Source organism: Furipterus horrens, unplaced genomic scaffold (assembly GCF_987537825.1).
Source record: "Furipterus horrens unplaced genomic scaffold, mFurHor1.1.pri manual_scaffold_1, whole genome shotgun sequence".
Lineage (NCBI taxonomy): Eukaryota > Metazoa > Chordata > Mammalia > Chiroptera > Furipteridae > Furipterus > Furipterus horrens.
This window is the reverse complement of record NW_028327171.1, coordinates 44,272,548-44,285,974: the sequence shown is the minus strand read 5'-3', so window position 1 is coordinate 44,285,974 and position 13,427 is coordinate 44,272,548. Positions and strand designations below refer to the sequence as shown.

At 38.4% G+C, this 13,427-nt stretch overlaps 1 protein-coding gene across 2 annotated transcripts in view; it reads left to right on the top strand.

Moving 5' to 3' along the window:
- The window catches only part of LAMP3 (lysosome associated membrane protein 3), a 23,678-nt gene extending 10,251 nt beyond the window's left edge, over positions 1-13,427 (top strand). The window contains exons 4-6 of one of the 2 annotated variants that reach the window (XM_090274452.1): positions 2,279-2,336; positions 4,243-4,413; positions 11,726-13,427. In XM_090274452.1, the coding sequence (XP_090130578.1) occupies positions 2,279-2,336; positions 4,243-4,413; positions 11,726-11,859 (363 nt within the window). In that variant the 3' untranslated portion in view covers positions 11,860-13,427. Of the gene's footprint in view, positions 1-2,278; positions 2,337-4,242; positions 4,414-5,735; positions 6,243-11,725 lie in introns of those variants that run through there. The other variant, XM_090274443.1, reaches the window with a different exon arrangement.

The window sequence follows — 13,427 nt, the reverse complement described above, 5'->3', positions numbered from 1 at the left end:
TTTTACATGGATCCCTTCATTTAATCTTCACATCAAACTAAGAGATAAGTCCTGTTGTTATTATTCCCATTCTTCTACTGAATAAGTAAAAAAAAGTTAACTCTCGAGAATGTTCACAAAGATTCATCAACTTAAACTAGGCTGCAAGGGAACAAAGAGATATTTTCAAAATAGTATTTAAAAATTCTTACTAGCACTTCATTCTCCCAAATAAGAAGTAAGCCAAACTCTAAGTTATAACACTTTGTAACCAACTGATTTGTTTAGCAACCCTGTTTTTCATTGATGGTTGAGTTGTCCCCAGAACAAATCCAGCCTGCCACCAAAGAATGTATGATCTGCAAGCTAAGAATGGCTTTTACATTTTTAATGATTGGGGGAAAACAAGAATATTATCTGACACACAAAAATCAAGTCTTAGCATCCATGATTGGAGTTTTTGGAACATGGCCACACCTGTTTGTGTGTATGCCGCTTATGGCTGGTTTAGTGCCACAGTGGCAGCTGAGAGCCACAGAGCCTAAAATATTTCCCATCTGGCTCTTTACAGAAAAAAAAATAGCTTGCCAACTCATATAGAAGACACTTCAGCCCTATTACCATTCAAATTATGTCAAATTCTTAATTTCCACGAATAAAAAATGCTTTTCTCTAATTTAAACAAGACAATTTTGTGTCCTTTAAGAACCTCCTGTAACACAACTATACAGAAAAAATGGGCACAACTGTCTAGATAAGACTCATTTGATATCTTCAGCATAAACTATGTGTATAAAACATGAAGTCTCAAGAAAATGAACATTCCCTTCCCCTTTCGTTCACATGAGTTCACCTAGCAAATGCTTTTCCTTTACCATAAAAATAGACATCAGCCCACTTACAGTCAAGGTTTGGTTAATTTTGACTCAGAGAAAATGCAAGGGAGCCTGGGTACAGGCTTCCTATCAGGTCTGGCTCCAAGAATGTTAAGACCTGTACAGTCAGAGGACCTGTGCTTGGTTTAATGCTTTGCTGTCACCTCTTGAAATTCTTAAATGATTTTTGAACAAGAGATCTTACATTTCCCTCTTGTACTTGGTTTCGCAAATTATGAGGCTGGTCCTGCGTCCAATAAATGGATCTACATGGGAAGCTGCATTTCAGAGAAAGTGAAAGGAAGTTCTGGCATATCAAATTTTTTCTATGCCCACATTCTGATGGAGGAAAATGTAGGGCAGGACCCTGTAGACAAGAGCTTGCTTTGTCTCACCTATAAACAATGGGAGCCAGAGGTAGATGCCTAACTTCACCGAGTCTCTTTGTCATCAGCTGTAAAATGGGCTAATAATCTCAGGGGTTGTTGTGAGGATCAGAGGAAGCAACTGTAGGTGAAAGCATATGCTTAGCAAACTGTGACACCTTTATAGAAATACAGAGCATCCTCTTTACCTGTGAGGATATATCAAGGAGGTGCCACAGGAAAGGGGAGATTCCAGCAGGTCTCCCATGGGGCTCAGAGCTGGCCTCACCACTCTCTCCCTGATGTTCCTTAAATCAATCTCACACTGCAGCCCAAGTCATGTCCAAAACCAAAGTCATGCTGCTGTCACTGTCTTTCTTAAAACCTTTCAGTAGGTCCCCTCTGCCCTTAGAATGGAGCAGGGGTCTTGTAAGTGTGGCTTTGGACGCTGAAGTATGTACAGGTACCTCTTATGCTAAAAGGGGACCCAAATAAAAATCTAAATAAATGGTATGTGCAAGCAACCCAAGAAGGGACTGAATCACAGATGTTTCTCTAAAATGAGTGGATAATCCACCCTGGCAGGGTGGCTCAGTTGGGTGGAGCATTGTGGATTCAATTCCCAGTCAGGGCATGTACGGGAGACAACGAATCAATCTCTCCCCTCCCCTTCCCGCCCTCTCCCCCTTCCTCTCTCTCTCAAAATTAAAGAACATATCCTTGGGTGAGCATTTTAATTAATTAATTAATTATAAAATAAAATGAATGGGTGGCTCAAGCACGTTGTTAAATGAGCCTTTGAGACCTCAGACTGGGTGCTTCAAAGGAAAGAGCAAGTCTTCTCCCCAGACTTAGAGCAAGGCCTGGTCTAGAGTGAATGTAAGAGAGGTTAGAGGCAATATTTGGAGACAGGCAGATTGGGGTCACATCTTTCAGCACACCCCAAGCCCCCATATCAAGGATTTTATAGCTGAAATCCTACCTGAACAAAGTTTATATGCCAGAATCATAAATGTAAAAACAGAGATTACCCAAAGATGACACATTGATGTCTTACAGGAAGAAAATTCATATTATATCAGTGAGGTGGGAGCCTCTTTGAACGTCTCAAATCCAGGTAAGAAGCTAGAGAAGGCTGTTCTACTGTTTCTGGTCAGTTCATTTTTCATCCTGTTGAATTCTTGAATCTTTGATGCTGCTTTTGAAAAACAGACTGGGAGAGTAGCCCACAGTATATATAATTGGGGGGGTACTTATTACATATTTGTGTACTTCAGTTTGTTCATCTGCTCATGAAGGAGATTGGACTACATTATGTCAGAAATCCTCATCAGCAACAGTAAAGAGTGTAGTGATTTCGGACAGATTTGTTGCTGATGGTTCAGTTCATTCTATATTCTTAGAATCATGCATTCATCCAAAAAAACGTAGTTAGTGCCTGCTAGGTGCCATGCCCTAGAATACACTGGGAACTCATCATTATCTAAACAGATAGTCTCTGCTCTCAGGGAGCTTCCATTCTAGAAGAAGGGAGAGAGCCATAAATAGACACATTAAATTATGATACACAGTTGGTTTGTTAAAAGTTCTATAAGCAAAATACAAGCAGGGTGGGGTGAAGAGGACTGGAAAGCTGTTTTAGGCAGGCCCTGAGGAAAGCCCTCAGGGGAGGAAGGCCTCTCTGAAGAGGTGAGGTTTGAGCAGAGAGATGTGGGGACTTCTGGGCCTGGGGGAGCTCTTTCCAGGAGGCAGGAACAGCAGATGCCTAAGGAGTAAACTTGCTGTGTGCTCAGAGACCAGCAGGGACCAGTGAGCAAAGCAGCAGACAGGTCTGAGGGGCAGCCAGGCCAGAGCAGGTAGAGCCTATAGGCAAGACAAAGTGAGGACTTGGAATTTATTCTAAAGTGTGAAAGAATGCCATTGGAGGGTTTGGTGTAGAAAAATGATACATCAGATTTACATTTCTAAAGACTCAGTCTGGTTGCTATACAGAGAATTGCCAATCAGGGGCGAGGGGCAAGTTGAGAGAATTTCTACAGTGTTCTGTTCTAGAAAAGTAATGCTCCCAGACAAGTGGAGGAGTTTCTCAGAGGCCTCACGTTTCTCTGGGAAGTCCAGATTTATATAGCAAATCGTTATTGAGCACCACTGTGCTGAAAGTTTTCATGTCTGTCTTCTCCTTTTCACAATTTCATCTTAAACTTACTATCTTATAAAGGAACTTATACTAAAGAAATGTTCAAGAAATGAGAATTTGGAGAAATGTCTATTTTAAATATTAGCTATATTATATTGATAGTGTTCAAGAAGATGTTGTCAATGATTATTGGTAAATGTAAGTAGGATGTCACAGTCACTTTCATATACATTGACTCCCTTAGATAAGTATACACATACAGGCTGGGGATAAGTATTGTGAATGCTAATGTACATTAGCTAATATTATCATTAGGCATGGACCAAATTTTAGCCAATAGTAGGGTAGGAATGTCTCAAGAGGCAGGGGAAGGGAATGTGAGGCCAGGAAGTAATAGAGGCTGAGGGAGGGGATAAAACAACTCCAGGTCCCAATAAGCAGGGTTCAGCAGTAGCAGCAGCAGATGAACAAAGTGTGATATCGAAGTAATGATAGTTTTTATGTAGGTTTTGGTAGTGGTATTAGCAAGAGTAATAAGTTGTAATTGAGATGATAATGATCATCATAATGTTACTAGGGGTGGTAGTAGTAGACAACCCTGTGATAAAACACATGATACCGTAGTGTATGCAGATAATTCAGTACATTGTGTAGGGTATTTGCATGTACAAATGCAAGAGTCTACAGTCACTCCAGACAGAGCACCAGAAAAAGTCCCCAAAGAGCTAGAGTGTGATTTTCATTTTTATGAGCAGAAGGCAAAGCTCCAGAAAGCCATATCTAAGGGAAGGCCATTTAACTGCACATGGGCCACCCTGCAAAGCCAGGACTCAGTAGATTTATGCCAAGATTCTTATATGTCTGTATTTTACCTGTGTGTTTTCAGAGAAAAGTTACCAGGGAATGACAAATACTGTGATGATGTTTGAGACTGTGGTTGGGCATTCCTTCAAGTGTGTGAGTGAACAGAGCATCCAGCTGTCAGTCCACCTTCAAATTAAAACAATGAATGTCCAACTTCAAGCCTTTGATTTTGAAGATGACCGTTTTGGAAATGGTAAGTTAAGGCTTCATCATGTCACAATCATAAACTTCAGAGACCCATGGGTGGTTTCAAGTGTATGTGTGGCTTTTTTTTTTTTTTTTTTGGTCTGACGCTATCAAAGGGACAAGAATCACATGAGCTTCCTAGAACAGTATGATTCTACAAAGCTCTTAGGGTCAAGTTTCTCTGGCCAACGCTCCCTCCTACTATTTCTCTATGAGTCAATACCAATCTCAGAACCAGACACCTTAACCCACTCATGCCTCCTGCCCTCCTGCAGCAGAATACATTCTCCTTGTCTGACTGAAACACACATTATGAATCATTTATACATACACACACAAAATCAATTAGTGAGTGCTAGTAAACTCGGGTATATTTGGAGAACACATTAAAGATCCTGAGTATTAGTGATGTCTAAAATTCAAGTCTTCAGAATAGATGCTTTCCTAGTTCAGGAAGGAAAAGAGAAAAATGCATAATCAAGATAGAAATACACTCTGTTGGTCCCCTTCTTCCCAATTACAAACAGTTTCCTCATAGTTTGTTCTAGTTTCGATGTGACTTCTGCTTTGGGTTAAGGCTGGGGGCAGACCAGGGTAACTTTCCCAAAAGCCCCTTTTTCCCTGCTGGGAAAACAGTGTTACAAGGATTTCTACCTATGTCCAGGAATTGAATTCAGTTTCTAAAAGAACCATCTCATAATAACTCAAGTGTAAATGCTCAGCCTGTTCAAAGAGAATGGTCATCCCAAACAGTAGGCTCCCGACTCCTACATTCTCAACCCCTCCTCCCTAAAATCCTGGAGCTGGCAAGAGGTTTCTCGGTGTCAGGAGCCCTGGGCTGTCCAGCAGCCCCTTTAAGGAGCACAGAGTTTGAATAGAACACTTTGGCCATGTGATTTGGTGCAGGACCCTGTTTCCAGAGTTGGGAACCATGGCTCTAGGGCTTATGCTACTTTGGGAGTCAAGACACAATTCTGCTACTGACCCTCTAGACCAAACCAATTCTTCTCAAACGTGGATCTGCCTCCTAGCTGCATCTGCATGACCTGGCCCCACCTCCAAACCACTGGATCATTTTTTCTTGGGCGTGAGGCCTGGGTATCTACAATTTTGTACACTTCTTAAGTGATCACAAGCACCACACATTCCTGGTTATTGTGCTGACCCTTTCCCCCCTCATCTGCAGCCATTAGTATGTCTGAGGCAGCATGTGGCTCAGCAGCTCCCTCCCTCAGTTTCCTTCTCTGGGACGCTGAGGTAGGCAGGGGCAGGACTGAGTCCCAGCAGGTGGCCAGCCTGTAACACCTGTTACTCTGACTTCAATTACAGAAGATGAATGCTTCAGTGACAGAAACAGGAGAGAAATCCCTGTGGCTGTGGGCCTGAGTATCGCAGGACTGCTTGTCATTTTGCTAACAGCATGCCTGGTGGCCAGAAAGAGGCCCAGTAGAGGATATGAACGTATGTAAAGCCCCAGCTTCTTCAGAACGTGCAAAGGTTAAAACCTTGGAGAGTCTGGCTTCACATTCAGCCAAAAGTGAAGGCATCAACTTTTCTAGTTGCCTGTCCCACCCTCCCAATCTGTTAGGAAACCTGTCTAATTCAAAAGTTGGTTAAAACATAGTCCCTTCCACTTTCTCCTGTTCGTGTGGGGAGGCCCTGCCACAGGGGCTGGAATTCCATCCCACCCACCTGATAACAGGGGGCTGGCTGTGAGAGGCACAAAAGGCAGGGCCCTGAGCACAGTGCTTGTGAGGGCAAAGCAAATACCCAAGGGGAGAATCGCAGGAAAGGTATTTTCAAATTGCACTGATTTTTCTTATACATTTTTAAGTCTCAATACATTTTTAAGTCTCAATATCCAGTCTTTTTAAAAAAGAATCCATTTCAAAATACATTCTAAAGTGATTTTAAACTTTTGGATTATGCCTAAATTTTGATTGCCTTAAATTACAGATAGTCTTACCAGACTATTATGTTTTTAAAAGACGTATTTTACATTACTGTAATGTACTATTAGTTAAAAACTAAAAAACTTTTCAACATTTCTTTTTTTTTTTTTTTTTTAATATAAAGCATATACCAAAGAACTTGGCAAACAAAAGAAGCTCAATAACTGTTAGTTCTCCAATTCCTTCACCTTCATTTGTTGTCAGCCTCCTTAACACGTTTTTTTTCCTACTTTGTCTCTATTTTTTCTTGATGCTAGTCTATCCCTGTAAAATTGTTTTTCGGGCCATTGTGGGAAGGGAGTAGGCAAAGCAGCAAAACAATCAGAACTGGCCAGCAGAAGAGATGGATCTACCCAGATTATGCCCCACATCCCCCCTTTTCGCAAACATTTACTGAAAAAATTACAAACCAGGAAATTCCTGATTGGGAAGAATGATTGCTACCTGGAGAAAAAGTTCTATTAAAATAAGGCTTGGAATGATATTGATGGTTTTCTACTACATTGACTGTTTAAATAGGAGAATTGAGATTTTTATTTCCGAGAAAGAGGACAGTCATGGACTTTTGAATGTTAACTATTTTTACCAACAGGAAGTTTCTTGTTTTTCTACGTTTGCCAAAGGTGCCATTTGTTCTTTTTAATAGCAAGTTTATGATTATGATAGTTGGCAAGAACTCTATAGCTACTGTTTATCTAGGACATGTACTGGCTCTCCCCTGAGGTATTTGAGCTCTCTTCACTTCCCAGAACTGAGGTGGTGGGGAGGGCACACAGCAGCTTCAAGACGGTTTCAAGAGCCCTGACAACGTCTAGAAGTGTCAGGAGATCCTGTTTCCTCTTCAGGACAGGAGCAGTTGATAAAAAATCTGGGATGTGAGGACTTGGTGTTCCCCAAAGTGACTCAGGTTTAGCTGCAAGGGCTTGACTTTGGAGAGGTGCCGCCTCTCTCCACATCCTCCCTGCCGGACTGCCGCTCCCAGTGTGGCCTTGAGTGTCCTTGAAGGTCCTGTAGTGCAGAGCACGAGCTGTTTGTTCACCTCACCGCTAACCAGCCTGTAGAAGAACAAAAGGAAGGTTCATTTTGTAGTGTCAAAATTTCTCCCACAGATGATGGAAAAAACAAATGGAACTCAAAGTGGAGAGGGGTGAGATGGTTCACTTAGGTTTAATTTTCTTTTCTACCATCCTCAGTGAGTTCTTTGGGGTGATGGCTACTGCTTAGACTCCTGTTATCCACCTGCCACCCACCCCCAAAACCAATTATCTTTAAAATGATTTTGAATTAACATTCTAGTAACCAAAGGGAACAAAGGTTTCATTTGAATGATTAGTAAGTAAACGCCTGGATGCTTTATTGTCCTATAGTTCTGCCCACCTTTTGCAGTGACGGTCCAGGAAAGAATCCCTAGGACTGAGTGCTGGGATAGAGACTGGGCGGAACTGCGTGTCTAGAACTAACCCTCCTCCGCCCCTGGGGTTCAGCGTCATGCTGCCTTCAAGTCTGTCTTTTCTGGCCACAGGAGGCGTATTGCAGGGGCTCTGCCCATTGCTTTCTGGGGTGGAGGGAGCAGAAGGCCACTATGGATGACACTGGGAAACCTGGCAGGGGCCTTTTCTGACCTCGCTGGCACCACTTGCCCCTTGCCCTTGGTTCTCCTTCTGCTTGCCCAGCCAGCTGGCTTCAACTGTTTTCCCTTCTGCTGCAAGCACAATGCCTTAAATGTACCCCTTTCTCTGCAATCTCTTTCAAGGGCATAGAAATCCCCCTAGAGATAATGGAAAACTTCACAGTGGAGCTAACCTATCCTCTGTTAATTCTGATGTATGTCCATCTCATACATACTGTTTACATACTGGACGCATACAGAGTACACAATTTGGTATTCTTTTTGCCTGTACATCATAAACTCCATGCTGTTAAAGGTGCAAAAGATCATTATTATGAATGCTATCGTGAATATGCTATCAACTGTACACAATAATTTACTTAACTAGTTTTCTTTTTTTGATAATTTTTATTTCTAGGTCTTTACAATTATAATGTTGTGTTTAAAGAATTACATATGAATTGCATACAAAACAAACTTTGACTAACAAATGTGTATAAATTAATGCCTGAATTTTCATTTGCCTCATAGAATAAATTGTTTAAAATTGTGATAACGTATTCCTCTGTACTAATTCTTAATTTTTAAGAAAAATATGGCAAAAGCAATACATGTAGATGAGTTTTAAAATTTTAAAGCACTACAAAAATATATGAAATGAAAAACTGGAGTTAAAATAGTGACTAGAATTTTCCTCACATAATTTTCCTTTCTCGTTATCTAAGAGTTTCCAAGGTATTGGAAAAAAGGTAGAATACAAATAGGTAGCTCATGCCCTGACCAGTGTGGCTCAGTTGGCTGGGCACCATATCACAAAGCAGAAGGTCGCTGGTTCATTCTTGGTCAGGGCACATGCCTGGGTTGCAGGTTTGGTCCCTGGTCACAGTGCATACGAGAGGCAACCCGTTGATGTTTCTCTCCCTCTCTTTCTTTCTCCCTTTCCCTCTCTCTAAAAATTAAATAAACAAAATGACCCTGGAATATGAATGCTTTGGAAGAGAATATAGACCAAAGGGTTATGATCAAAGTAAGTATTTACAAACAGCTATTTTTTAAAGAGAGGGGACTTGTTCCGAAACCCAGACATGTTCCCTGACAGGGAATCAAAACAGAGTCCTTTTGCTTTGTGGGATGATGCCCAACCCATTGAGCTACACCAGTCAGGGCAATAAGTAAAATCTTAAAAAAGAAAAAGAAAACAAATAGGTAGCTCAGCAGGAAACCTGAAGTGATCTCAAATGTAATAAGAAGAAAGGTCCTAATTTACTGCAATGATATTTTAGGATGTATGGATGAGATGCTTAAGCATAAGAAAGATTAAAACAAATGATGTGACTATGATGCAAATTTACTGCAGCAAAATAACAGAAGAATAATATAAGATTAAATTAAATTATGGATACCAAGTCTTAGTTTTACAATATGAAAAATGTTCTGGAGATGGATGGTGGTAATGGTTGCACACAATGAGAATTACTTAATATCACTAAAGTGTACACTTCAAAACAGTTAAAATGGTAAATTTTATATTATGTGTTTTACCACAATTTTTAAAAATTAAATTAAAGAAGGGAGGGTTAGAAAGGAATATATTTGATAAAATACAAAGAAAACATAACTCAAGGAACAGGGAGAAATCCCTGACAATTGGTTTATGCTGAGAAGTAATTAATAAGAATGTGAGTTTCCTATAACTAGAGCTCATAGGTAAGATGTTATAATGGAAGAGTAAAGTAAATAGATGATTTTACTTCTAAGAAAACAATTTGAGTATCAAAGCAACATACTTACATAACAAATAGAAATAGTAAGAGGTAGAATAGATAGAGCTGAAAATTAAAGTGTCTTCATAGAGAAAATGACTGAGATTATCAGATACTGCAGACACAATGAAAATTGTAATATTATAGAGAAGCTGCTAGGAATGGAAGCTGTTCAGACCATTCAACATAAGGATAATTGGTGCCCTTGAAGAAGAGCAGTCAAAATTAGAACGAAGACATATTTGATGGTTTAACAGATTTTCCTTAAAATCGATACTTCAAGTTGCAGATTGAAAGACCACAGTGTACCCTACAAAAAACATTGAGATCTGCCACATTTTGAAAAATGGCTGTTATATTCTACTGTTTGATTGTACCATTTACAAAATTTTATGAATATTTAGTTTGTGCATATTGCACTCATAAAATGTAGATGATTGTAACATCTCTTTATGTACTTATGTGAATATATTTTCAGTGTAAGTTCCTAGTAGTGGGATTACTGGGTCAATAAGTATGTGCTTTACCTTTTGTTTTAACTTTTCTGTATTTTTTCCAAATCATTTTAACTTCCTAACTAGTCAATTATTTTTTAATTTAAGAAATATATATCTATTAAAAATATATAAATAAAAAAATTATCATGTATTACAAAAGGGTTTATCATGAAAAACAACATTTCCCTGTCCTTCCTCTAAAGAGATAAAGCACTTTTAACTAATTTTAACAATTTCTATGGTAACTATTTCATAATTTTTAAAAAATTCTAAAAAACTTCTTTTACAATTTCTTAATTTATCAACTTTAAACTTCTATCTAAGGAAGATAAAGATTTTAATCCTCTTAGACCCTGGCTGGGTAGCTCAGCTGGTTAAAGCATCATCCTGCTCGATACACCAAGGTTGCAGGTTCAATTCCTGGTCAGGGCACATAAGAAAATCAACCAACAAATTCATAAATAAGTGGAACAACAAATCAATGTTTCTCTCTCTCTAAAAATCAATTAATAAATATTTTTTAAAAACAGATTTTGTATTCTTAAAAAAAAAGATTTAATCCTCTTATACCACCCCTTTTATGGTTATATCTTTATTTCTTATTAAATCAATAAAATATATATTATTATAGCTATGTAAATATTGTCCACTGCCAAATCAAATATTGTGCAACAAGCACAGTTTCTGTCTTATATAGATTTGGGTTATTTTTTCTGGAGTCTCTAACTACCATTCCCTCTCCCCAGTCCCTCCTGATCTTTTTTTTTCTTGGATTTAAGGTAAGAATTGTGTAATGGTGATCATTAGTTCATTTCAATATTGGTTCATTCAAGGACCTCATGGATATATATCCTTTTATCTACCCTTGAATAAGATATATACTTCTCATTTATTTGTATTCAATCAAGCTCGAATTTATCCCTCGGGCCCTCCATCTTTCTCCTGTAGAGACTGAGTACAGTTTAAATGAAATGAATAAGTACTCTCTAATGGAATAAAGAAAAAAGGGTTTTGACTAATTTATAAACTTTTAAAGCTAAATAAATAAGTAGGCCTATTTTCTAATATTTTTAGCTCACTAAAAGCAATAAAAAGGAACTTTAAGTGTGACAAGAGATGTTTTATAAAACATTACATGTTTTCAAGAGATCATATGTAGTCAGTCTAGTGACACAATCTCTTTTATGTAAACATATCACACTTTGCAGAGAGCACACCTGGAAGAAACTGGAGCTGTTCTTATTAAATATCTATTGCTGAGAAGATAAGGTTATCTTATTTAATTCACCAACAATCTTATATATTATTTGCTTATTTTATGAAAAGAGGAAATTGCAAGGTTAAATAATCTACCCAAGTTCACACATTTAGGTATTGGTGGAATTAAAAGTCAAGCCCAGGTTTGACCCCAAAGCTCATATTCTTCCTACTCTAGCCTGCTTTCTGGTCTGTTCTCATCAAACCTTACCCCCTATATCATATTTGTTTTTTCTCTTAGTGGATGAATGTTCGTCTGACTACACAATTGTGCTTCCTGTCATTGGGGCCAGCATGCTGGGTCTCTGCGCTGTGGGTTTGATTGTCTATGGAATCCGCCTAAGGCGTGAATCATCTGGATACCAGAGAATCTAATTGGTGCCCAGGGGAAAAGAAAATAATGGAAAATAGAGAATTCTTTCATTGTTTCCAGGACATTGAGGACTTACGTTAGAGTGTGGGTCCTTCCAACAAAGTAAACCATACTTCACAAGAACCAAGTCATTTATGATTTAAGTTCAAGCAAAACATCAATTTCTGAATTTTTAAAAATTTTATGAAAGATCTAGTGAGCTGTTTAAGAGTGTTCTACTTTCCTTCAAAATATCTTAACCATTCAGAGTCAACATTTGAGATATATTAAATTAACATAATTTATGTAAAGTGAAATATGCCTCCAATTTATAAACCAAAGCATCAAATGTAATTATCACTGCTGGTGTTCACATTGGGAATTTTATTTTATCCTTGATCTTTTCCATTTTAAAGAGTGCCTCTGCTTTGTCTATAAAAATGGTATTACAATCCTTTACTAGTCATGTTTTACATGACAAAGATGCCTGGCAATTACTAACTCCTTTCCACTTTATTTTTTATTTTTTTAATTATCAAAAAGAACAACATTTCACAGTTATAGCCTAGGTTTTTGGTCTGACACCAACAAGAGGAACAAATCAGTTTTTATTCTTTATCTGCATGACTCCTGCTCCAGAATCACTAAAAGCTAAGAATTAGGTGGCCATGGACAACAGAATTAAAAAGTAAGCAAGAAACAATAATAATAACCCTGAATTATTGAACATATGTGTGCCAGACACTAATCTAGGCAGTTTACATCATTGAATTTATGTAATTTACATCCTTTATTCTCATGACTCATAGAGGAGTAAACACACACTTAACAAAATTAATCACTTAAATGCTACCCAGCTAACAAGCGGCAGAGCCAGAATTTGACTTCCCGTAGGTCTGGCACCAAGGTCTCTGGTCTTTTCACTACACCAAGCTGCCTACAAGAACAAATGATACTCAGTGCTGCCCAAAGCCTCACACTGGCATATGCTCCATTTTTACATAGGAAATAAATGTATCCAGAATCACGACAGATGACGGAGATTAAAGGAGGACTTGACAGATAATAAAGTAGCCTATCTTTAAGTTCTCTACTCCCTTAAAGGAGATGGAGGGGTTCCTTAAGACATTAGTCAATTTTTCGTTTTAATGGGATTGTTTAGCTGTGGCTCTAAAAATAAAGAAATGAAGTAAACTCAAGGTATTTTATTTCTTTCAAACAGCAATTTTCTAACCAACTTTTCTTTCTTGAAGTAGATCCCCCTCTAGTGGCAACGTGAGTCCTCTGCACTTTTAATAACCACATTTTCTATTCTAGTTCATTTAGTCTGTAGAGTAGCCGCCAAAAAATAATTTCCATGCTTGTTTTTACTGTTAAAGAAAGGAACTAAGTCAGGAAATAAACAGAAAAGACCACATGCCTCTATCATTCTTTAGTAAAAGAATAATTCAAGTCACCCCAGAGTACAAATTAACTTTCTTGACCTGTTATCTTATGACTCAATAGGATTGGCAAGGTCCTGACACTAGTCTTAATAGAATGTTGAATTGTATTAAATGTTTTTATAATAAAAACATACTTACTAGATTCA